The sequence below is a fragment of the Pygocentrus nattereri genome, chromosome 26 (assembly GCF_015220715.1).
Source record: "Pygocentrus nattereri isolate fPygNat1 chromosome 26, fPygNat1.pri, whole genome shotgun sequence".
Classification (NCBI taxonomy): domain Eukaryota; kingdom Metazoa; phylum Chordata; class Actinopteri; order Characiformes; family Serrasalmidae; genus Pygocentrus; species Pygocentrus nattereri.
This window is the reverse complement of record NC_051236.1, coordinates 9,384,590-9,412,119: the sequence shown is the minus strand read 5'-3', so window position 1 is coordinate 9,412,119 and position 27,530 is coordinate 9,384,590. Positions and strand designations below refer to the sequence as shown.

The 27,530-nt window shown below is 40.4% G+C and overlaps 1 protein-coding gene across 4 annotated transcripts in view; it reads left to right on the top strand.

The window, feature by feature from the left end:
* Positions 1 to 27,530, top strand: part of slc12a5a (solute carrier family 12 member 5a) — a 226,528-nt gene that overhangs the window by 157,564 nt on the left and 41,434 nt on the right. For all 4 annotated transcript variants that reach the window (XM_037534817.1, XM_037534818.1, XM_037534819.1 and 1 more), the window contains 3 exons: positions 3,823 to 3,917; positions 5,963 to 6,094; positions 24,607 to 24,753. In XM_037534817.1, coding sequence (XP_037390714.1) covers positions 3,823 to 3,917; positions 5,963 to 6,094; positions 24,607 to 24,753 — 374 coding nt within the window. The remainder of the gene's footprint in view (positions 1 to 3,822; positions 3,918 to 5,962; positions 6,095 to 24,606; positions 24,754 to 27,530) is intronic.

Genomic DNA, 27,530 nt, shown 5'->3' with positions numbered 1-27,530 from the left:
ATACTTACTTTATACTTAGTATGTTTTACTTGATACAGGCTATTATGTCATTTCTTTTTTTTTTTTTTTTTGAAAAAGTATATAATTTTCAGTAAAACTACCGATTTCTTCACAGTCAAAGTCAAAATGGCTTCATTTCATCTCTTTGGTCATTTTGCATGTTTTACCTATATTTTCAGTTTCTTTTAATTATCTGCTTTTTTCTTAAGCATTTGTTGCTTTCCATGTCATTTTAATACAGGGACAGTAAATTACTCATAAATATGCTTAGGAATAATAATTCTGAATCATAGTGTGGTGGTGTGCCTAAGTGTCAAAGCACTTAATGACCAAAGGGGTGAAGCAAGATCGTTTTTATTTTGGCTCTCAAGAAATGAAGCGTTTTACTGAGAATAATAGCATTTTTCGAAACAATGTTAGAAAAATGTCTGTCAGTAAAATGACATAGTAGTCCATATTAATATAATATAAAACATGTATACTTAATGAATGTTGATTTAAACATTCATGAACATGTTGCAAAGCATTTATGTAAGATGTTATGAATGTGTTATGTAGACACCCTTGACATAAAGGTTTTATCATTGTAATATTTAGATATTGTGATGTAGCTAGACAGCACTTTGCAGATTGTCACCAAAAAGTAACATTTGAGGCTAGCCTAGTGAGCTGCTAGTAAATAATGAGCAAGCTAAAATTTGAAATATTTTAGGTAGCCTGCTATTTAACATTAGATGTCAAGCTATCTAATGTTATGTGTATTGTAGTTTTTTTTGTTATTTTGGTATCTAGCTAACAGCTAGCATTGATTATCTTGGGGTTTTTTGCCCTTGAGCTTTGGTCACTACTTAGTCTGCTTATGCTGTTCCTCTGTTGCCTTTACAGTTCGGCTGAAGGTTTGGTTTCAGAACAAAGTATGAAAGAGCTATCTAAATATGAGGAACCCTCTGGTTTAGGTTTTTGGAGGTGCCAGTTAGGGATTTTTTATTGAAAATGTCTGTGCATTACACCCTCTAAGAACATTTTTAACTTTGCTTAAGTATTTTTGTGTATTTGTAAATGTATAAAACCAAACGTTGGTTCTTTTTGGCACAGTTTCTCCATCCTTGTTTTCAAGAGTGTACATTTCCCAGGCAGCCAACTGCAACACAGAAGAAAATGTGGGCATAATTTTTAATTAAGCCTGAGCACACAGACTGAAAATCATGGTGTATGAAGATAGATGTACATAGATGAATCTTTCAGTTTCTTCCCACATGTTCCTGCTGTTCACGCCTTGAATTCCATCAGAAAAGCTGAATTCTTTTTCCTGTCATTTCCACCTCGCTGCCCACACAAGCCGGGGGCCTTGGACCAAAATGTATTCATGACAACTCATCCTAGAGTGATGATGACCAGTAGCCTTCCCTCTGGCCAGATCATAAGTGCTGGTCCGGTGGTGATGACACCACCATGTTAATACGTTGTTTTGACTTTTGAATTATGTCAGTGTGGTCATATTTGCTGTGACAGCCTTATTTATTAGTCGGATATGTTGTACTCGAGTACTGTGTCATACTGAAGGTGTATGCGGGTTCATATCTTTAGTCTAGAAAACATGAAAAAAAATGTTGTTCAGACATTTTTAATGCAGCTTTTATATGTTCGATTAGAAAAAGTCAAAGACCCAGACTTTTGGTTCCTGAGGGCCCAGATCCATTTTTCTTATGTTTTTGTTTATTTTCTCCCTGTTGTTTATGTGGTTTTATGCACCAAAAAACAGCCCTAATTCATTTTCACATGACCATTTTCCAACTTCTGTTTATCCCAGGCTGTTTTTGTCACTGTGCCTTAAAGGCTGATACATGTAAATTACATCTGGCTTGCTTGCCTGATTTCGATTATGGATATGAGCTCTTTAAGGTTAGTAGTGTACAAAGTGTAGCAAGGACATGGAAATACCGCACAAAAGCAGGAATACAGAAGTGAGTGTGTATGAATTCCATCTGAGACTGTAGCCGCCTCCTTAGCATTCCCCTCCTGTGGCCTGTGTCCAGAAGTCCCCATCACCAGTCTAACCCTGTCACCCTTCTCTATAAATAGCCCCGGAGCAAGCCAAGTCCTGACTCCAGGTGGCTTACTGACAGCCTGGGGCTATCAGCACAAACACGGCTGATCTCCAAAACCTCAACATTACAGGACACAGATCAGCAGAAACAGGCAGCTTATACAAAGACTCAACTGTCCACCGTCCTGTTATGAAGCGCGAAAAAAAAAGAAACGGTGCAAATAAAAGATGTTTATTGTTATGAATCGAGCTGCTTTCCCAAAGTCTTGAGAGCACATGGATTTTTTTTTTCCTGGAAATAAACAGAAAACTTTAGATGAAGAGTGAAGTCTCCAGGTGGAGCAGGACATGACCCATCTAATGAGGGCCATCCCACTTCGCCATCACCCACCCAACCCCCACAAACCTCTGAACAGACTTAGCATTGATTGATCCATTCTTATACTACAGTAATAAATACTATAATTCAAAATAGCAATGGTACCCTTGGTGTAGAAATTTGCCATAGTATTTAATGTGGTGCATGTGGTTTGAGACGCAGCCAATAATTTAAGATAAGATAAGATAATCCTTTATTAGTCCCACAGCGGGGAAATTCACAGTATTACAGCAGCAGCAGAGTAACAGGAGTAAGGCACTCAGTAGTAGAAACGGGAAACAGTATAAACCTTATCAACATTATAAATAATAAAAATGAAAGCTAAATCTCTAGACTATTTACAACAAAATAAGGATAAGAATTAAATAAAATAAGAGTTGCATAAGATCTGTATTGCACTTAGCATATTGCACAATGAAAAATGTTCGCATTCTGAATGTAAGTGTATATTGTATTGTATGTGGTCTACTGGGAGCAGTGCTGGTTGTACAGTCTCACAGCAGCAGGAAGGAAGGACCTGCGATAGCGCTCCTTCACACACTTGGGGTGAAGGAGCCGGTCACTAAAGGAACTGCCCAGTGCTGCCAGAGTCTCACGCATGGGGTGGGAGTCGTTCTCCAGCATGGATGCTAGCTTGTTCAGCATCCTCCTTTCTCCCACCGCCTGCACTGGGTCTAGAGGAGTCCCTAGGACTGAGCCGGCCCTCCTTTCATCTGTCACCGTGTTTGTTATCGTCAGGTGGAGACGAAACACATGACTTTCATTCTTGCTATGTAATCAGAATATTCAAAAAATCTTCAAATTACTTTTGAAATATTTCAGCTTTTTTTTTTTATTTCTGGCTTTTCCATCCATTTTTTTTTTTCAAAACATACTTAAGGTCAGATTTCCTTCCTTCTGTTGAAGCACCTGATGCTCACATGGATTTAATATATTCATCAGAGGCTTGTTTGAAGTAGTCAGCTTGCAGCCGTTGTTCAACTTGCTCATCATCATTAAAGCAATAAAATGACATCCCTTATACTAAGAAAGTCTAAAATTCAAGTAAATATTTAAAGGATTCTGCTTTTCACTTAAGCTGACAATAGCATTGGCATTATTTACTAGTGGTCTCAGACTTTTGGAGCCCCTATATGTTGTTTTTTAGTGCACAGCCATCTGTACTTTTTGGATACAGTGCCTTCAAACAGGAACTGTGAGGTGTATACAAAAAAAGCTTTATGTATCCAGAGGAACAAAGGCGAATCAGAGTTTGTAACATGGAAATGCTCACTCTTGATGTGCTTGGCTCTGGTACACTGGTCTGATGTGATTTTGTGTGTGACGACGCGGCATGTACTTGGGGGTTGTTATTTGGTCTGATTGTGATGTTTATTTGCCGCTCTTCTTCTTTCAGGAGATGGTAACCCCAAGGAGAGCAGTCCTTTCATCAACAGCAGCGATCCAGAAAAGAGCCAGCAATATGATGGCAAAAACATGGCCCTGTTTGAGGTACACACACACACACACTCACACTCACTCGCACACGCGCACACGCGCACACACACACACACACACACACACACACACAGACACACACACACAGACACACACACCCTCCACACCTAAAGCTAAAGCTGCCCTTTAGTGAGACGTGCCAACAAATACACACCCAGGTGAGTAATTGAATAAAGGGATTGGCAGTGATTAATAAGGGTAATTAGTCTTTGAAGGGCAGTCAGACCACAGGAAATTGAACTGTGCAGGTTAATGCCATCAAACCTGGAGCTCTTTAGTAAGGACACTGTTTGCAAGGTAAAACAGGCAGGAAAGGACATAATGCACTGGAATTGGCAGTTGGGCATTTCCCAAGGAGGCTTTCACTTGACATTGACATGGCTTTTTATTTATGCATGTTAATGATCTGGTCAGCTTAACCTTACTGTAATAATTCCCCCTGTTTTTTTTCGTCTACCTTCTGTTCTATTCTTGTTGGTGTTGCTGTGCTTCAGTATTGCATGTTGCACTCGACTGCTGATGCTTTGGAAAGTGACCTTGAGCTATTAAAGAATATTACTATTAAGACTGACACTATCAATTATGCCAGTAATCAAGTAATCTGACAATTAGATAACTCTTTATTTGGAGAGGTCCTTTGTAGAGGAGTAATAAACTCTTACCAGAGTATCAGTAACACATCAACAGCATATCAGTGAAGCAGCAGTAGTGCAGCATCTGAATACATTGAAGTAAATATCTTGTAGATGTTCTGTTGATACATTACTTACATTAAGTAGATGTATTGTTGCTATGGTACTTCCATTATGCAAACCTAACCTTACCCAAAACCTAACCCTCACCCTGGCTCTAATCCTAATCTTAACCTTCACCTCAACCCAAAACGTAATCCTAACCCTCATATGTTTTTGACATGTAACTGAGAGTCTGTTGAAGGATTGTTTCATCTTAAAGGACCACTCAAAAAAATGTCAGACAATAATTTTACAATTAATATAGTAATTAAATAAAGGCCTATCAAGGACAAACACACACACACACACACATACAGTCTGATGGTCAGGGGTCTGAAGTAACAGCAGAAGGCAAGCTGATCTTCTAAGCCACTTCTCCTTCTGGGTCACAGGGAGAGCTGGAGCCTACTTGATTAAAGTGTAATTAAACCAATAATATCATGCATTTGATTTCTGATTCACATTGACTTTAGCTGAACAATAACAAATGCCTTTTAATGATTCTAGAGTACTTTATTGGGAAAAAGACACTAGGAAGCCAGTCTAATCACTGACAACTAATTAAGTAAGCAAGTTTAAACAATTAGTCCATTCATGAACAAAAACTACTTTTAGTATGGTAAGAAAATAAGCCACAGAACTTGTTCTGTCTGGCCTAAAGTGATAAATTGTGATATCATACCTCTTTGTGTTATATAACTCTAACAATGGCCATTTAGAAGCTTTTGATTGCATGTAAATTTCCTACTTTTATTCGTGAATACAGCTGCTTTCTGCTATAAGCAGTATAAGCAGTGGATTAGGCCCCCAAGCCACCAAAGTATGTACTTAGTATTGTTTGTAGACACAGTGCAGTGAGCCTTGAAACTTTGTTTTCCTGATCAAAATTACACCATTTTAAGTTCTTTAATATAATTGGTTTGGAATTTCTTTAGATGTGTGCTACGCAAGTTCAGAAAACACATTGACAAAATTTCAAATTTCAAATATAAATACTGATGGGTTATTTGGAAAAATCTTTGTTATTATTATTTGTAGTAGTTGTAGGACTGTTAGTGTTAGTTGTAGTAGTGTTACTGGTAGTAGTATTACTAGCAATAGTGTTAGTAGTAGAAAGAGTATTGCTATTATTATTATTATTATTATTATTATTATTATCAGTAGTAGTAGTAGTAGTAGTAGTAGTAGTAGTAGTAGTAGTAGTAGTAGTAGTAGTAGTAGTAGTAGTAATATTAATAGTAGTATGTATGCGAGTGTAAAAAACACTGAGATTGTCCTGTCTTTGCATGTCTGTGTGTCATGTAGGAGGAGATGGACACTAGCCCAATGGTATCATCTCTGCTCAGTAGCCTCGCCAACTACTCCAACCTGCCGCAGGGCAGCAAGGAACATGAGGAGGCTGAGAACAACGAGGGCGCACGCAAGAAACCTGTGCAGGTAACACACACACAACAAGGCTGTTTGTACCTTGCATTAACATATGTTTCATGTCTGGATCATATCTGTCTTTACTTGACTTCGGGATTCCATTTACATGTTTTACTACAACACGCCTACAGTGTGACCAGATGGGATCCTTTTATTGCCTTCCTGCCTAAAAAGCACATCAACACACATTATTTCCATTCTCCACTTCCGTTTACTTTTCCCGTTACAATGTGAATAAACATGCTTGGCTTGGGAATATTCAACCATTCACAATGTAAGAAGGCACTTGATTTGGGGAAAAGTACAGATTCATATATTGTTGCTGTCTAATGAAAAACACGTATCTCCATTTTTTAAGATTGTCACTTTTCTGCATCAATTGAGCTTAGCAGCTGTCTTTTACCTTGTGATTACCTTGTGATCATGGTGATTGGACCAATAGAAATGCTCCAAAATTGCTTAGAATAAAATCTCTTTCCATTAACTTACATTGAAAATAAAGAACATTTTTGCCCTCTCCTGCAAAGTTACTATTTTGGAGATGCTTGTTTTTCTATGGACCGTGACGATCTCCTCTTTCCTGCATTTCCAGCACTGTTCTTTTCGTTTTCTTCTTTCGTGCTATCTGACAGAGTAGTTAGTGGAGACAGCTGTGTGTTGGTCAGGTCAGAGGCTGTGATGTAACCTTCTGTCTGAATAACAGATCTCAGCCTTCTCTTTCCTCACTAACCTTTGAACCTTTGACCCAGAGATAGTTCCAGAGGTAGCCTCAAAGGAGAGACTGCTCTCATTAGACATCGTCTACGCTTTCAGTCTGACAGATTCACTGTACACTCTCTCTCTCTCTCTCTCTCTCTCTCTCTCTCTCTCTCTCTCTCTCTCTCTCTCTCTCTCTCTCTCTCTCTCTCTCCACACTGTTAAAAATGAGAGGTCAGCTCAAGTCAAAATGATATAGTAACTGATTACATGCCTTTTCTTGAGTTGACTCAATGTGAGGACACAAGGGTTCGCACAACTCAAACTTCTTAGTTGAGTCAAAAGTTCTCTTAATTTTTTAGTTCTGTGTCTCAGTGTGGTAAATAAAATGAACTTGTTTATGTGCTTAATTTCTCCAAAGCCAGGACTCTTTCCATCATACAGTCCTGCTGGACATTTTTCCTCTCAAATAAACACTCATGGGTGGCTATGGCATCACTGGTGCTCAAACTCACAGTCTCCCATTGGGGTGACTGCTTAGTCCACTGCACCACTCAGGAACGCATGCAGAACACATGCAAATTCAGATTTTGTGTCCAAATGTTTAATACACTGTACAGAATGTGTTGTTTTAACTTTAAAGCATGGCATCGTCTCATGTGGTGCAACTGTCTAATAATTCATCCCAACATCAGAAGATTGCGAGTTTGAATCCCAGCAATACCACAGCCGTCCATATCCAGAAGCCCAAGAGGAAATTATACCAGATGGGACTGTGTGATAGGAGTGCCAGCTCGTGGGGAAACTCAGCAAAGATATGTGAATGTGATTTAGTTTATCTACCTGAAATGCAGACCTAGAAACAGCAGCGGGGAGAATTTTTGACTTAACTAAGAAGTTTGAGCTGGGTGAACTTCAAGTTGAGTCAGCTCAATAAAAGCCATGTTATCAGTTACTATATAACATTAAGTTGAGCAGACTTCTCTTTTTACAGTGCATCACCCTTGACTGCTCTTAACTATCTCCTAGCCCATAATTTGTTGTGAAGCTATAAACAGAAAACTGGCCATTCAGTCAGCCATAAGTAATTAACATGCTCAACCCCAGTAAGAAAAAAGTGGAAATTGATGTGAATCATCACCCCCCCCCCTTAGTACTGCTGTACATACCTAGTAGTTCACATAAGCTCCTAAGTTTACTACATAAATACAAAGTATGTATGAAAATGTATTTGTACGCACTGCATAATTAAATACTAGGCACCAAAGAGTGAAGTGCTATGATACGTTCTGCACACCAAATTATCACCACAGTTTCCATTAAGCTAATGGTGCCACACACTGATTTTCCCACAATGAGTGTAATACTACCTAAGGCAGATCTACCGAAAAACAGACATTTGAATCTCATAAGACATTCAAGCAACAAAATCTTTACTTTTTTTGCAGATTTACAGTGAATTATTAAGTAAACACATCAGTTTAAAACCTAATGGTATTAATGTTATCAATATTAATTGAAGAGCTTTAATGTTAATGTTAGTTTTAAAATTAATATAAGCTGTTATTTAGCCTAGTTGTTAAACAAATAAATTGTAAAGTTAAACAAAACCAGGTTCTGACCTCCTCTATCAGTGCAGGCAGCAGTCCAATCACGGCACAGTGGTTTTTAGTGACGTGGCCTCTTGGGGCTGTAATGCAGAACTGTGTTGTGAAGCCGTCATAGGTGTGATTATTTTACAGCTGCTTGAAATGTGACTAAGCCAATCAGATTCTAGAACCTGAACTATCTATTTTATAATTCATACTCTACCACCTCCTCTGTTCTTGTAATAAAGCAGTGACAGTTCGCTCAGGGGTCATGTGAAGCCTCAGCGCTGAAGTGTGGATTAAAGAGTGAGACTTGGCAACTCTTTAGCTTGAACTGTCTGCCACTGCAAAGATGTGAAATGGAGAAAGAGAGAGTGGGAGAGGATTTGTTCTTTCGGCGCGATTGAAGGGAGAAGGATAATCTTCCCCTCGTCTTGAACTTAATTAGCTCGCGGAGCAAAACAGCTGCTCTCCAATCAGCCTCTATTTTCAGAGGGTCAGCACCACATGCTTACGAACACAGGGGTCCATACGCTCACATCACCTCTCTCTCGCTCTTTTTCTCTGCTTTTTTCTAGTATTTAGAATTTGTTCTCTTTTCCTAAATGCTGGTTAAAGGAGCACTCCAGCCAAAATGTAACCATCACCGCCTCGCCTCTTGCAGTGGTGCCACAGGATTGCTATGAAGCCAATCAGATCTTTATTTATTAGTCTCAGCATCAGCAGCTACGGTAGCATTCATTGATTTCTTTATTGCACTGAGAAGATTCCCAATAGTTGTGTAATGTGTTTGCAGTGCATGCTGGGTACAAAATGGATACAAAATTATGGATCCTATCAAACCGATGAGGCTGAAGGAGGCAGTGCTGCCCTATCGAATATTACACAACATGACAGATGATGTATTAAATGCTATTTTTGCAGAACATATAATGAGAGAAGCGGGACTGGAGGAAGATGACCAATGATTCAGAACTGGTGGAAGAAACATCAATAACCTTCAGCATACAGATGGTGCAACACTCATAGCAGAGAATCTGACCTGAAGGCTCTTATAAATAAGATTAAAGAACTAAGTGAAAAAATGGGACTTCAGCTAAATCTAAAAAAGACTAAGGTTATGACAACAGAAAAGGCCACTAGCATTGCCATTGACAAAAAAGAAGTGGAAATGGTCAACAGCTTTTGGCTACTTGGATCAATTATTAACAACAAAGAGCTCAAGAAATACAACACAGATTGGCACTTGGCAGATCAAGGATGAATGAGCCTACAAATATCTTTAAAGGCAATAATTTGTCTCTACAAAAATGGTCTTGTCTGTAGTTCCCCACAGATGTGAAAGATGGACAATAAAAATGCGAGACGTGAGAAATATAGATGGAAATCATGCTAACAATAATCAAACCAAGGACAATTTTTGCTTATTCAATGTTGAAGCTGCAGGTTTTTGTATTAGATTATCAGGAGGCTTTGAGTGGCCAAGGCTGCCCTGTCAGATGAGCTAAAGTGAAGTGGTGTGGCATTATATCTTAGGGAGGACATGTTGTCTTCAGGTAGCAAACCTATAATATATACCGATCAGGCATGATATTATGACCACCTCCTTGTTTCTACACTCACTGTCCATTTTATCAGCTCCACTTACTATATAGGTGCACTTTGTAGTTCCAAAACTACAGACTGTAGTCCACCTGTTTCTCTGCATACTTTATTAGCCCTATGGACCCTCACAAGGCAGCTACTATTTGAGTGGTGGAACATTCTCAGCGCTGCAGTAACACTGACGTCGTGGTGGTGTGTTAGTGTGTGTTGTGCTGGTAAGAGTGGATGAGACAAAGCAGTGCTGCTGGAGTTTTTAAACACTGTGTCTACTCACTGTCCACTCTATTAGACATTCCTTCCTTGTCAGTACACCTTGTCAATGTAAAGTCAGAGACAATAGCTCATCTGCTGCTGAGCAGTTTGTGATGGTCATCCTCTTGTCCTTCATTAGTGGCCACAGGACGCTGTTGGCTGGATATTTTTGTTTGGTGGACTATTCTCAGTCCAGCAGCAACACAGGTGTTTAAAACTCCAGCAGCACTGCCGTGTCTGATCCACTCAGACCAGTGCAACACACACTAACACATCACCACCACATCAGTGTTACTGCAGTGCTGAGAATGATCCACCACCCAAAATGATACATTCCTGTTTAATCTGATTACCTTATTAGGCTAACTATCAACAGCTAACCAAGAAGAGCTATTCATTCATAAAATGGATGTATGTCAATACAATAACCTAGACAGTGTAGCTTACTTTGGTGCCAATGTAGATGATGTTATGCTTTTTACTAGATAGTTTTGACACTGATGTAAATGGAACAATGAGGAATGGGAAGCGTTGCGATGTTACATTTGACTGAAATGTTGAAACTTGAAGACAAACAAAAGAAAGAAAATAGTCTGGTCTATCTTGGCAAGCAAGTCGGTCAGATTTGTTTCTGAATTGTTTTGTTTGCACTTGTGGCGTGTTCTTTCCCCCTCTCTCTGGGTGCCCGTCTGTCTCTTCAGTCTATCAATCGAGCTTTCAGTCTTTTACACAGACACAAGACACTGGAAGTCAGTTTGGATTAACAGCAATTTAACATCTTTCAGCTGACACATCCATGTTTTTCTTTCAAGGTCAGCACAGCAATATTTAGAAATGACTGGGAAGACTTCCCGAGCAAAATCAGAATCCGTATGGAGTTCCTGCCATTCCTCATGTGCATCAAGCTATGGGGAGGAAAATGGATCAGACTGAAGCGCGAAGGTAGAACGATCTCGTTCTGCTTCACTGTGTCCTGGGGTGAAGGTCTTCCTCTCCTCCTCCTCATCGGTCTAAAGCTCCTCTTTAAAATTCAGCGAGCCTCCCCACCGTGATTAATGTCATGTCATGTTGCATTGCTCTGGCTGCATGCTTGATTGCGCTGATAATTGTCCTAAGCAGAAATTTCACACTCCGCACATTTATGCTGAATAAGAAATCAGGATGCTTTGGAAGTGGGGAGAGGAAAAATGGGCTGGATTCATGGAACGTATCTTGCAGAATAGAATCTTTATAAAAGTATTCAGTCTCACATCTGATGCCTATTCATAATGTACAGATAAAGAAAACAACTTCGAGTATCTTACCTAGGTGTTGAGCCACTATGAACCACCAGAACAGTTTCAGTGCACCTTGATAGAGATCCTACAGGTCTCTGGAGCGATCCTGGAGGGATGGAACACCATTCTTTCAAAAAATACTTCTGTTAGTGTTTTGATGATGGTGGTGGAGAGAGCTGTCTAACACAACACTCCAGTAGGTGTTCAATTAAGTTGAGATTTGTTGATTCTGAAGGCCATAGCATGTAACTTATGTCATAGTCATCAAACCTTTCAGTGAACCCTCATGCCCTGTGGATGGCATTATGATCCTGAAAGAGACCACTCAGACTTGCAGTGAGCTTTCCCTCTAAGGGGACAAATGGACATAAAAAATGGCAGTAAAAGCAGAACAGAACCACCAGATCTCTGCACTCAAGCATTCAAGCCTGTACTGTTCTCTTGGTCTGCACAGCATATGCACTCAACCATGTGTAAAGCCCCTTACTATCCCTACTAACCCGTACTATATCCTTTACTATGGAGTTGTGGACAGACTGTTCTTTCTGACACGGTCCCAGTCACCTACAGAACAGCTGCACTAGCACTGATGTGGTCATTGAACACAATTTGGACTTTTGACAGCAGTTTACCCTAACCTGACAGCTTAATTGTTAGAGAAACGTAGATCCACAGTTTAGAAGCAGAAAAAAAAGAAGCCTCTTCCCTGTTTAACAGAAACCCGCTTTAAAGGCCACCAGCCAATGTTTAAGTAGCTTTTTGCCCGAGTGGCGCAACCGTCTAAGCATTGGCTCTATCATCAGAAGACTGTGAGTTCAATCCCTGGTGATGCCATCCGTAGCCGAGAGTCCTAGACAACACAATTGGCCCCGCTCTCTCTGGGTGGGTAGGATGGCCCCCTCTATTCCCCTCATCACTCAACGCGATGCTAGTCAGCACAGGCATCTGTTAGCTGACGTAACAGATCTGGCGGTTGGCGCTTTTCTTCGAGCGCATTCAGCTGTCCAGTGACGTTGCGTGAGCAGCAGTTCAAAAAGATGCGGAGTCTGGTTTCACAGGTCTCGGAGGAAGCCTGTGTTAGTCTTCACCCTCCTAGCAGTGATAGTGTTGTGTGAATAGGGGAGCTGATAGTATCGTGTGATTGGGGGAATTGAATTGAGAACCATTTGTCACTGTGTTTACACACTGTGAAATTAAACCTCTGCATTTAACCCATCAGTGCAGTGAAACACCCACATACATGCACACTAGTGAACACAGACACTAGGGGCCAGTGAGCACACTTGCCTGGAGCAGTGGGCAGCCCTATCCACAGTGCCTGGGGAGCAATTGAGGGTTAGGTGCCTTGCTCAAGGGCACTTCATTCATGGACTGTCAGCCGAGGGGATCAAACCGGCAACCTTCCAGTCACAAGCTGGTTCCCTAATCTCCAACCCAGGAGTTGATAGTACAATGTGATTGGGGGACTTGATAGTATTGTGTGATTGGGCAAGCTGATAGTATCGTGTGAATGGGGTAGTTGATAGTATCGTGTGATTGGGGGAGTTGATAGTACAGTGTGATTGGGGGACTTGATAGTATTGTGTGATTGGGCAAGCTGATAGTATCGTGTGAATGGGGTAGTTGATAGTATCGTGTGAATGGGGGAGTTGATAGTACAGTGTGATTGGGGGACTTGATAGTATTGTGTGATTGGGCAAGCTGATAGTATCGTGTGAATGGGGTAGTTGATAGTATCGTGTGAATGGGGGAGTTGATAGTACAGTGTGATTGGGGGACTTGATAGTATTGTGTGATTGGGCAAGCTGATAGTATCGTGTGAATGGGGGAGTTGATAGTATCGTGTGATTGGGGGAGTTGATAGTACAGTGTGATTGGGGGAGTTGATCGTATCGTGTGATTGGGCGAGCTGATAGTATCGTGTGAATGGGGGAGTTGATAGTATCGTGTGACTGGGGGAGTTGATAGTTGATAGTATCGTGTGATACTAGTCCTAACTAGTGTGTGGAATTGGAGATGACTAAATTGGGGAGAATCACTACTATGGGGTTCTGTTCATAAGGCTATGAAACGTATATAAGCTTGTTATGACAATTGACATTAGCCTAAATAAATGTTTATAAATTATGTTCCAATTAGGCAACATCTGTCTTAAAGGTTACTTGATAAAAACGTTTTTGATAGAAATTGACAAATGTAACATCTATAGTAAATATATATTGTGATTTCACACACACCACAGTTTGGTAAGGTGTTAATTCTTGATTGTATCATGCAGTATACCAGTTTTGAAGCATTTACACTTGTTATGTTCCTCCACACATTTATTCAGGTTTTTGTCACCTTTAATTTGTCACCCTCTCTGGATATTTAAATAGTACAGCAAAATGACAAAAAGTTATATCTCTCTAGACCCATTTTTTTTACAAGTCACAATTAAAACAATTTTATTTTCTTAGTGTTTATATTAAGATCTTTCATAACTTTCTTCTTTCAGAAGCATTAGTGAATCCCTGAGTCTGTGAGGCAGTGCTGGCCTTTGTTAAGGGAGGTGCTCAGATGGCAGTGTTTTCGTCTGAGAGGTGACATGTGGTATTTACTCTGACCATATGCTCTTTCTGGACCACTGGCCAAAATGTCCGCTACACATTCGCACACACATGAACAATTGCTAGCTCATGTCAACCTCCCTGCTGCACACCCCACTCATAACTTATGGCTATTGCTCGATTCATTTGCAGCATTTCTCCGCACGTTTACCCACAATCACAGACTTGCATATACCCCCCCAAACGCACCCACACTAATCCGTACAGGTGCTGACAGTGATCCTGCCTGGCCTTTTCCTTTTCCCTGGGCTGCGGCCCTCCTCTTTAATATTTCACCTCAACTGAGTAGAGGCACATTAATACTGTCAGCTTCTAGAGGAGCAGCCAAGCAAGAGGAGAGTGTTTAAAAGCTCACTACTTTTCTCCCCTTGTCTCCTCCCCTGTTTTCCTTTCTTCCAGCCTCTCACCTTTAATGCTGGATTACTGCCCACTGTTCTACACATGCCTTCGGTCATTCACAGGCTGTTAAGAAGATGGTACAGCTGTTAAGTCCAAGAGTATGACTAATTAAAATAAGACCAAATCCAATTGAAAGCGAGACTGATTCAAGATTAAGACCTAAGAAAATTGCCAGTCTAGTCTTTAAGGCTTGGTCTGGAATAGGACTCGATGTTTTGAGTTTTGATCTTAATTGATCTTAACTCTCAACTGGTTTTGTCCAAGACTGGTCTGTGAAAGTTTAGAAAGTGTTTGGTGGGGCCCTTTAAAAGTAAGCTATTGCTACAGATTCACATGGGACAAAAGAATTAATACTTAGAATTATTTTGTGAAACATAAATGTGTGCACAACAATAACTCTTTAACAAATTGAAGTAAGAATAATCTCTTCTACCTATAAACGCGTGACATGGATTGAAAGTTTCAAATGTGGCTCCTACTGTGCATTTGCAAGTTTAGTCAGATGTGAAGTGAGTATTCTTAGATAATGCATTAACACATGAAGAGTTTCATGCCGGGCACTGCCTACTGAATAAATGAATCCATCCAATGCCAACTGGCTGAATTAAACACAAACAGACATGTTAGCTGAGTTCCAAAGTCAGACTGCAGTTGAGAAAGGTGGGTCCTCAGTAGAACAGTTCTATGAAGGCTCCTCGTTTGCGTTACATAAGGCAAAATGAAAAGATGCACTTTGTCTTGACAAGACCACTTTGACACCTGATCAGAAAAGAAACTGTGTGAAGATTGCTGAAGAAAATATAGTTAATGTGAATGATACTAAGCTGGAAAGGCGAATGTTGATGTAAATGATGTTGCAGGCAAAATATTTTTTAGTATTTAAATACTAACTTGCTACTAAAAGTGTTGAGCTTACTGAAGGAAGTTGCATTTCATACCCTGCATTTGTTTTCATCCATGTAAACAGATGCACAGATAAGAAGGAGCATACTGAATTTTTTATTGACCCTTAAAATCCCAAGTTCATTACATACTAAGGCTTGTTAATCAATAACTACAAGGACTTCAATGCAAACTGGCTGAGCTATTCGTAGGCTATAAAAGTGTGTAATAAAAGCTGGACATGTAAGGCGTGTTGTAGTTGGTTTAATTTACCACCATTCCACATGTTGAAAGGTTTATTGGTGACAGAAGACTGTGAAGGATACTTTGGTATCATCCTTTAAACCTGCCAGAAGGCTGCATTTCTCATCTGGATTTGATGATTCTTTTCAATGGAACAGCTTTCAGTGACATACAGGTCTAGAAATGCAGCCCACCTAGACCAAAGCCCAGATAGAGTCGGGGTATGTGGATGACAGTTAAAAGAAGAAAAATACAGTACAAATGCATTTTCATTTATTAAACAGTAGTTGGTCTCAGTAGTTGGACTCCCAGGGCTACCAAATGGTGCAGTCGTCAAAGCATTAGCCTTATTGTTTGGAGGGTGCCAGTGTCAAATTTAGCATAATTGTCCTTGCTCTCTGTGGGTGGGTAGGATAGCCATTTCTTCTCCATCAATCAGCGCAGTGTTAGCCAACACAGGCATCTATTAGCTGATGTAATGGAATTAGCAGTTAGTGTTCACCTCGAAGCATGTGTTGGGCTGTCTAGTCCAGTTTGAAAAGACATGGGGGCTGGTTTCACATGACTCTGAGGAACCATGCTAGCCTTCACCCTCCCAGCTTAGTAGTATCATGTGATAGAGGTAGACCTAGCTAGCAGGTGGAACTGGGGTGAAAATGGGAAAAATCCCCTCAAAAAACAGCTGTTTTCTTCAATAGGTAATTCTGGGTAATTCCCTCCAAACTCACTGTGTAATTCCCATCCATGCTTTAGTCTTCTCAGACATTAGAGAGGTGTTGCTGAGGACATCATCACCACATGCCTCTCTCACTTTAATGACAAAAGGGACAGGCTTGTGAAGGGCCCACCACTTATCGTGCCGTCTAATCTCCCCTCCTGGTTCAACTCATTTATGACTAATAGCATTATTGTGCTCTAGTAAGTAAGTGCAAAACTTGCTTTTACTTTAATGACCATCTGAATACAGTTTCTGAGAAAATACGGCACATTGAGTGTCTGAAGTACTGCGTGCAGAAAGCGGCAGCATGTTGTGCTGCTGTATGATATTTGCTTGTTTATGCTGTTCAGTCAGCATAAAGCAGTTTGCTATATTCATAAAATGTTGCGCTTTATTAGCTCATAGAAATCTGAACATCGTATTTCAGCAATTGGTTTCTCCTTCTAGAATACAGAGCAATATTCAGTCGTGAGCAAGTAATAACAAGCGGGCCATGTTCAGGCTTTTTATGTAACATACTAGAGCTCGTATTTCTCTCTAATGAGCTTTCATGCTTTAAAGTAATGATTAAGGGAAAAATGCAGTGTCACCACATAGCTGAATCCTGTGCTAACCACATCCCGCACATCTGGCCCCCACAGCTGGGCAGGTGGTCCGGGGCGGCCTGGGTGGCGTGTTGTCCGAGACAGGGTGGGCACGAGGGCTCAAGAGGCTGAGCAGCTGGCGATGGCAGCAGTGGGGCCAGGGCACCTGAGCCCACACAGCCGGGGTCCTCCAAAAGCTGTCCCTGGGGGAGAGCACTGGGCATCTGCCGTTGCTCTGTGTCACTGCAGTACCTGAGTCTCTTGCAGCTTGAGAGCACCTCGGGGGAAATTACAATCACACATGCCTGCGCATGAGCTCGCACACACAAACAGTTGCACACATAGAGAGACTTGATTACACACCTGCTCCAGATACTGGAAGAGTAAATTTAATGCAAGCTGTCTATGATAGCCTGTATTCCCGGGACAGGCTCGGAGAAAGAGTGACCTCTGCCAAACGCTGTTGATTCAGACATTCTCACCTGCCTGACAAATCGCCAGTTTCATAATGAGAACTCATTTCAGCCAGCGTGGTGACAAAGCACAGCTTTTTGGCTAGCTGGTTCCCGCTGAAGGTGCCAAATGTGAAGATGTCGCTGGAAGGATCTTGTAGGACACTGTTAGAGGCCTATAGAAAACCACTTCCCTCATCTTCTTTGGAACTTCAAGATATTGGGACATCAGATTAGACAGAATTAGTGGAATTAAAGGTATTTGCTTTGTTTCACATACAGTTGTATGCAAGTTTGGGCACCACTGGTCAAACTACATGCTTTTTATTGATTTTCAAAGTTATGCATCCTCCACTGAGAACACACTTAATGTATAGTTACTGTTTATTTTCTGAACTACTAAACGTAATTGAAAAAAAAATGGCTTGTGAAAAAGTTATGGCACATTTTATATTTTATCTTTAATGTTTTAATTACAGACAACCTTCTCAGAATACTGAAAGGGTTATATATAATTGTGGCTTATTAGAACCCCAAACACCCTGAAGAGTGCATGGGAGTTCACCCAACCAGTCTACATGTGTTTTGTGGATTTGGAGAAGGCATTCGACCGCGTCCCTCGGGGGATCCTGTGGGGAGTGCTCCAGGAGTACGGGGTGAGGGGCTCATTGTTACAGGCCATTCGGTCCCTGTACAAACGGAGCAGGAGCTTGGATCGTGTAGCCGGCAGTAAGTCGGATTGGTTTCCAGTCAGGGTTGGACTCCGCCAGGGCTGTCCGTTGTCACCAATTCTGTTCATAACTTTTATGGACAGAATTTCTCGGAACAGCCAAGTGGCGGAGTGTGTCCAGTATGGTGGCCTCAGGATTTCACATGTGCTTTTTGCAGATAATGTGGTCCAGTTAGCATCATCAGGCCGGGACCTCCAGCTCTCTCTGGACCAGTTTGCAGCCGAGTGTGAAGCAGCTGGGATGAAAATCAGCACCTCTAAATCTGAGACCATGGTCGGAAAAAGGTGGAATGCTCTGTCCAGGTCAGGAGTGATTCCTTGCCCCAAGTGGCGGAGTTTAAATATCTTGAGATTTTGTTCACGAGTGAAGGAAGGCTGCACCGAGAGGTTGACAGACGGATTGGTGCGGCGTCTGCAGTAATGCGGACCCTATACCGGTCCGTCATGGTGAAGAGAGAGCTGAGCCAGAAGGTGAAGCTGTCAATTTACCGGTCAATCTACGCTCCGACTCTCACCTATGGTCACGAGCTTTGGGTAGTGACCAAAAGAATGAGATCACGGATACAAGCGGCCAAAATGAGCTTTCTCCGCAGGGTCGCCGGGCTCTCCCTTAGAGGTAGGGTGAGAATATTGGCGATTCGTGAGAGGCTCGGAGTATAGCCACTGCTCCTCCACGTTGAGAGAAGCCAGTTGAGGTGGTTCGGGCATCTGTTAAGGATGGCCTCTGGACGCCTCCCTAGGGAGGTGTTTCAGACATGTCCAACGGGGAGGAGACCCCGAGGAAGACCTAGGACACGTTGGAGGGGTTAAATCTCTCAACTGTCTTGAGAACGCCTCGGTATCTCTCCGGAAGAGCTGGAGGAGGTGGCGGGGGAAAGGGAAGCATGGGCCTCTTTGCTTAGGCTGCTACCCCTGTGACCTGGACCCAGATATGCAGTTTAGGACGGATGGATGGATGGATAGAACCCCAAACAATCAGGAATACACAGACAACCAGTTATAAAGTTATAAATTAATACAATCAGTCAGAAAGAAAGAAAGAAAGAAAGAAAGAAAGAAAGAAAGAAAATGAATGAATGAATGAATGAATGAATGAAAATGGTCCTATATTGTACCAAATAAATTTCTACGAACACTGTCAAAAATGTATCCATCATATTTTCTCTTTCAGTGCTTTCCATCATAGAGATGGAACCATTTATCCATTCGATTTTGACTTGTCATGGTTCTATAGAAAACCATTATGTTACTGAGAACCCTTTGAAGAAGTCCCTTTTTAAGGGTGTGCCTTTATTTGTGTAGTTTGGTATAGGTTTACTGAAATGCTACACTGACACTACTGTAGTAGCTTGAATGCTTTGCATATTTAGTAAAATATCTTGCAAATATCTAGCATGTTCAGGCTGTATATTAGAGTTTAAATGTAGGTGTCTGCTTTCATGCATTATAGCTTAGGTTATGCAAATGCAAGGTTGTTATGTATGTATCACTACAAACTACACAGTCTGACTTCTGCTGTCACTGAGTAGTTTGCTCCAGTATGTAGTCAGTGCTAGCAATGCTGTATTGGTATGTAGATGCCACACTCTAGCTTGTCTCCTTAATCTGAGTCTGACCCTGACTTTGCCTCAGCCTGTGTTTCTGTGGCTACAGCACTTTTCCATTACGAACAAAGTGCTGATAGAAGAGACGCAGAGACGAGCAGGCCATTCCTACTGCTATTATCCAGCCGCCTTTTGGGCTGCTAACTATAATGGCATTCCCATGTTCCTAATTGTAGAGGAACAGGGTAGAGTGGTGGGACGGCCGGAGCGAGGCCTTGTTGAAAAGCACTTACTTTTCCATTGTAAGGAAGAAAGTGCTTTTGGTGGACTATTACTCTGGCTGACTCTGGGGTCACTACAGACATGGCTGGACCAGAATAGCAACATTGTTAACAAGAGCCAGGGTTTGCTAGTCATCCTGTCATCATCGTGATCCAAAGTTGTAGACACACACACACAAACACACACACACACACACACAATATAAAAGTGATATCTGAGCTCCCAGGGTTTGAACTTGACAGAGTTTTGGGGGGGTCCCATGGCAGAGGTGTCCTAAGTATTGATGCTGACTACTTTCACAATCTATTTTGGTGAGGTTTAACCCTGTTATTCTTTCACAAGTATTACTAGGTAAGACTCTTTTAACTTCTTATTTATATCAATATAAATGATTTTACAACTAAGGCCACCATCAGGCAGTGTAAAATTCATATCTATTGTATTTAATAAAGGTGCATGCACCAACATTTGGCACTGAATTGCAATGCTCAGCAACTCCCAGCCCTGGTCAATTATTTTAGCATTGCATAATTAAAATAAATCCATAGTAGATGACATGGGGCTTGAAATTTACTCAGAGGAAGACAGTCAGTCTAAAGTCTATAAAATAAAGAGATAAATCCTGATGGTATAGCAGTGGAGAACCCTTAGGGCAGGGGTCAAGAACCCACATGTTAATAAGAGTCATTTTGTCCTTTCAACAAAAATCAAAGCACTTTGGGAGCCACAACATTTATGTCAATTTTACCATCTTGCCTGTAAATGTCATTATGTGCTAAAGTACTAGCATAGGCTAAAATAATGTAGACTTAGCTATAGCTCTAATATTTTTATATTAAAAGTTTTATTCCATTAAACAAATCGTTGTTGTCAGAAGAAAACTTTGTGTCTTCATTTTTGACGTTTTTCAGTGTTTGACATAATTTAAAAATACCTGTTGTCCTTTACATTGTATGGAAATTTCATGCTGAATAAAACAAATGACCAAAAATGACAGAGAAGGTCTGGATCCATTGACTTACATTGAAAGCAATGTTTTTTCCTTCTCCTGTGAAGTTACCATTTTGGAGATACAAGGTTTTCTTCCGACAGCACCGAAATACAATCTAGACATGAATTTGAAGTTGGTGTTTATTGGCACTCTCTGCAGTGCATTTACGGAGTACAGATGCTGTCTGATGCTGCATGGTGTTCAGTGGTTTTCAGAATTTGGCAACAAAATGATCTAATAGCCCAGTTTATACATATATAGTAAAAACACTTGATTTAATTGCCAGTAGGCAGGTTTGATGGGCCCTATAAGAGGTGAAACCCAATTACAGTTCAGTTTGCTGGACAAACAGGTAAAATTCAGTACACATGTTGGTTATTGTACAAAAACACATGTGAACACTGGCTAGTGTGAAAGTTGCACATCGCATGATCTCAAACTGCCTAAAATGAAAGCTCCTTTGTCAGAAAATCATTCTGTATTCAAGAAAATAATACTGGACCTTAGGCAAGGACTGCTTAGCCTCCTCACTTCGAACCCTGTGAACTGCCACTGTCTACCAGTGATACTCCACACTGTTTGCAAATTCTAACATCAGAACAGTAAAAGTTGAGGTCACTCAGTTAACTGATAAGCTAAATATCAGCCAATCACATACAAATTTCACCCGCTTCCTGTCGGAAATCATCAAGAATGTAGAGGGGGGTCTTAAAAAAACTACATTACTGAAATCATGGTGGCTGACAGTGAAGAACACCCTCTACCCACACACTGAAGGGCACAGATGCTAAATCTAATTAGCATACCTCAGACACCAGGCAAGCAGCGCTAGGCATTAGCATACAGGGTAGGCACACAAAGACAAGTGACATTTTCTCTGCGCTACCGCTGCAGGCTAGCAGAGGACGCACTGGCCGGGTCTTTGGTACTGAAAGACTAAGGTCTAAAGTCTTTCTGCGCTCAGTGTTTCTTAATGGCAGATGTTAGATATTGGAATCTCCAACGACAGAATGTTGACAAGTATTTTGCAGTGCAACATGATTAGTAATAGAATACATTTAACAGTGTTACATAATAGGATACATTAAAAAAAGGTGACTGCATTGCATTACAGTTACCTAAAAAGGCAGCAATCGGATGTGTGATTAACAAAATAGGGTGATTACTTAGCAGGATTACATTAAAACCATTCCTGCACACCGAATGTGAGTTTTCAGAAAGGAAAATGTGACATTAGTTCAGTTGCCATCTCGTTGATGTTTGTGAACTCCACCAATCTCTGTTGTCTCAAGTAATTCAAAAGTAATGGAAAATAATGAGATTACATCATTTTAATATAGTAATCTTTTAGGATTCATTTAGAGATTAGTTATTAAAAGTAATCTGTACTGGAATACAATTTAAAGTAACTCCAGCATATTACATTACTGAACTACACATACTTATGAATGTTAGCCTGTAAACTTCAAATGATCAGAATCCATTAGTCAGTGCATGACTCTAAAGAAATAGTTCCTGAAAAATAAGCCATCTTAAAAAATAGAGACACTGTTTTGTCTCATTAAAAAGTGGGAAAGCATGTATGGATTTCAGTTTTACAGCAAGTACCAGTTAATAATACTTAACAATACAACTTCATAATGTTATAACTGCCTAGACATCATGTTTACATACACATTATATTAGATTACATTAATTACAAAATGATGAATCAAATTATCCCTCTTAGAGGCGTTTGGTTGGTATTGAATTCAATGACAGGCAATATGGGGTCTTCTTTTATTTATTCATTTCAGGTTAATTACATTAAAAGTCCCATTTTTCAGCTTACCATCTTTTGTTACTTCAGACCCCTGACCATCAGACTGTGTGTGTGTGTGTGTGTGTGTGTGTGTGTGTGTGTGTGTGTGTGTGTGTGTGTGTGAATAATATAAAGATTGTATAAAGGTGTGATAGTATAAAGATTGAGATACACACCCACACACACTGTGTTTGGATGTATAATATTGTTCAAAAGTTTGGAATCAGTGTTTTCCATAAAATATAGGCAATCTGGTTACAGATGAGTGCATAAGATGATTCTAATATACTTGTTCTGTGTAACTGTATACCAGGTAATATTTAATAGGCAATAGGAAACTGTAAATAAAATGTTTAAAAAAATTAATTTGCAGAATGGATATTCATATTGCAAAGATAGTGTTCAAATCTGAAAGCAAATAACTTTTACATTTTGTAAATAGCTCATTGCAGTATGTTATTCATTGTTTACAGAAGTCTTTAAATATTGGACTAAAACTAGTTTGTTATAATGACAATTAAACCTCTTGCTGTTGTATGTGTCTGGCTGAGATTTCCCTCAGTGTAAATCCACAGAACACAAGTGAAAGAAATAAAGAAAGAATCAACCAATCGGTCAAACACTTCCAAACCTGCCTTCACTCATTGTATGTCAGTAATTATTGGCTTCTCCTTACAGGCCCCTCCTCGACATGCACACAAACACTTCAGGCCAGTGTCATAATCACATTGAGCTCTTACACAATGGCAATCTCTCATTTGTTCCTGAGCTGAAGTGTGGACTGAGAGGCCGTGTCTATGCTTGAGTTACAAATAACTCATAACTACAGGTTTTGTTCTGTATCTTTGGTTCGACAAAGGTACACACAACAAAAATTAGGATCAGCCTTTATTGATATTTAGTGCATTCCTTTCTTCCTTCTATCCCCACAACATTTTCTGTGCCACTGGTTGCCACACAACCCCAAAGCATGAGAGCTCCACCCATATGCTTAACAGTTGACAAGGTGTTCAATCATTGAAATGTTCCTCTTTTTTCCACTTGATTTCAAAAAGCCTCTGGTTTATCTAAGTGTTGTGTTTTGTGTACTTCAGATGTTTTGTAATGAGATCTCTTCTGATGACCCTTACATGCAGACTGTTTGTACAACAACAATACACAGTGGACTGGTGCATCTCTATAACCCGTGCCAGCCAAACCTTCCTATATCTCCTTGGCAGTGTTGTGGGGGTTTTGCTTTTCATTCCATCAGTCCACAAACAGCTTTTTTTTTCAGATATTTTTATTGGTCTTCCAGACTTTGTCTTACCTTCAACAAAAGTTCTTTTATTTCTAAATGACGTTTGAGACAGTGAAACCTGTAAGCATGAAGTGTTTAGATATATTTTATAGTCTTTTCTTGCTGTGAAAGAGTCAATTATCTATTATTGTTAGATAATTATCTCAATTATCTATCCTAATATGCATAACTGTGCTTTAAGACTTTTTCTGCCCGTTTTAAGTCTCATATTCAATAGCAGGTACAATTTCCTTCTAGGGAACTGCAATAATATCATTTTCTTTGTCAAATGCCACTCGCTTCATCTTGATAAAGATGCCACTCCAAACTCTCCATTTCCGTCATTCTGGGAGCAGCAATTTCCCCCTTTCTCATGAAACATTCATCACAGACACAAACATTACTATATTTGCAATCAGGAGATAAAAGGCATGTACACATACATTTATGGAGGCTGAGCTGTGTTAACAACGTAAGAAAAACAATAGCCCATCTGATAATTGTGGACAGAATAAATAGCTGCTTTCCAAAGATGATTCATTGTTTTTCAGGAAATAAGTAATGTTTTTTCTCAATGTGTGTTCACAGGCTCCGCGGATGGGCACGCTGATGGGAGTGTATCTCCCTTGTATGCAGAACATTCTGGGCGTGATTCTGTTTTTGAGGATGACCTGGATGGTGGGCATTGGTGGAGTCATTGAGGCTTTCATCATCGTTCTCATGTGCTGCTCCACGGTGAGTCGGTCATGTTGAGCCATAGACAGTCACATGCACACAATTTCATGCTGTACATCCACGTTAGATGTCTAAAACCAAAGTCCATAGCCGACCCATGCACCCAACTTTGAGACCAGGCCTGACCAGGCCCAACGAGTACTGATAAACTCAGAACCCAAACCTGACCTGAACCGGCTTGCACGCACTCACAGAGGCGTATTATAGCAGACAGGGTTTTACAGAGGTTTGCTTTCCTACGAAGTGCTTGTCTCTTTCTGTTTGACAGGAAGTGTCATGCTGGGATGAACTGGTATTTTGCACATCTGTAATACACTTTTTTATTATCAGTATATTTTTGTGGAAATGCTGATTGTACCTCACAAAGAACAGCATCCAAGCAAGGGGAAAGATCTGCTGTGACCTTTCACCAACCCAGCACATCCCTCTCATCATCCATGGTGTCACTGAGATTGATGTTCCGTTGAACTTGCTGATTCCTAGTTTCATTCAGGGACACGTTCACGCACTCCTCAAACTCTAGAGCTATTCCCTGAATGCAGCTATGGACTAAAACTTTATAAGAGTGGAAGAGAGAGAGAGAGAGAGAGAGAGAGAGAGAGAGAGAGCGTGCCTGAGAGTGCAGAAATTTACGTTACAAACACTCATTAGTAAATATACTTGAGCCCAAGCTGAGCCTGAAGATTTGGGTAAAAAATTGTTGAAATCTGGCCCAAAACACAATATGTTTTATAATATCAGGCTCATGTCAGGGAACAGACTTCTGATGCAGACATTGCTGCCTTTATTGTTATTTAGAACATCTCAGTATTCATAATGTATTAATCATTTATTTGATTACATATCAGTGTTGAACGTAGAAACCTTTTTATTTACTTTCAGATTTGCGCTGTTGTGTTAACACCAGGCTACTCATCAGATTTATCTATGGGGAAAATGAATGGTGTGAATATTGCCACATGCTACAAGCTAACACTGCTGCACACTGAACTGACATCATTAGACTGGAAACCCACCAGCGAGCTTTGTCAAGTGTGCACGTTAAGCTGCTTGGCTGTAGTACAGTTTGAGTAGTTAGTGTTGTTATATAATAGTGTCGATGTTTAATAGTAGACTTACCTTTATGCAACGTCATTTCAGCGCAAGGAGTGTTTGCTTGTAGCATGTACGCAGCATTATTCATATTTTGACTCGTAATACAGAGGATACCAGTGTGTGGTGGGGGTACAAAGCACACATCAGGTTTGGAAGATTGTAGTTTATTTCAGGATTAGTTTATTAATATCAGGATTTGTTTTCCAAGAACTCTGTTGATTTTTTTTCCCATAGGGAAAAATCACTTTGACTCTTTTCTATTATGGACAAGCTGACAGCTGATATAGTTGTCTATTTGCAATAAGCTGTATCTTAACTCCGGACATTTATAACTTATCACACATCGAGACTACTGTTTTCACCTGCAGCTGTTCAGCAGTCATTCTCTAAGATTTTAACTTGATGCCTGTCTCTGAAGGTTGTTGAAAGAGCGTTTATCTGCTGACCTGGTCAGCCAGCTCCAATGAGAACTGAATATTGTCAGCCTTACAAAGAACATAGTACATGCACCAGTTAAGGAGAGCCTGTTAACTGCAACCAGCAGTCTTACTCTGTGAGATTCTTTCCTCGAACCCTTTTGTTAGGAACCAGAGCCTCAGAACTGTGTTGCTATGTGTTATTAAATTAGTTCATTTTGATTTATACTGTAGTGTAGTCCTATGGAAGAGGACACATGATTTATAGTGAGATTCCCCCAGTTTTTCAAAATTTCTACATAATTACAATGATTGTGATGTAAACAAAGTCATTCAGAGTGGCTTGATGTGAAATACTACATTCTAGACAAAGTTGCCGAGTCAGACTTGTTCACGGTGTTTGTGATTGGAGCCGGACATCTAAAGGGTTTCATGCCTCTACAAGCTCCTTCACAGAGGGTTATTACATGAAGTGGTTATGGCCAAAAACATTCAGGCCTGAGAAATGTCTGTTTTCTTTATTTTCATTTTCCCCAAAACCTCCTAAAATCTTTGAGTGCATCATGTATTCATTTCATTATCTTCATTTCCAGTGGTCACAAGCCAGTGCCGATTTTCAGTTTCAAATATAGCATTACAGGACTTGTCAGTGGTTTGAATGAAGAAAAGAAGCAATTTGGGTGTTCTCCTCTTCAGATGACATCCCACCATTGCAAATTTGGCAGCCATTCAGACGGCAGTTCTGGTTCCTCGAGGACTGGGCTGAATGCTTCTGTCAGACAGGAACAATAGGGCTCCCCAGCAAAGTCAAGATCAGTGCAACTTGAGGAGAATTTCCACTTATTTAAGCGTTTTTAATCGAATGAGCCATATCATGGAGAAGAACTATGTGTTCTGAGACTGGAAATGTAATTTTACCCTAGGACACACATTGTGATTTTTCTCTTGTGCCAGTTGTCTCTTGTAGCAGTAAGAAGCTGTTGCATCAGTCACGATTCTGCATAATATCAGCTGATCACGTGATCACAAACAGCTCGTTAGATGCTCTTGAGGCGTATCAGATGTGAAATCCTGTTGAAACTGGTTTGAAATATTTCATCTTTCAGAAACTGCTTAGCTGACCACCAGTTCTCAGAGCCAGTCCTGGGGACACAGCCTGCTGCTTGGGTATTTACCTTATTCACCTATTTAACCCAGTGAAGAATAGCGTTAATATTAGGGCTGGGTGTGGAATTCTAACATTTTTATGATAGATTGAATTACTTT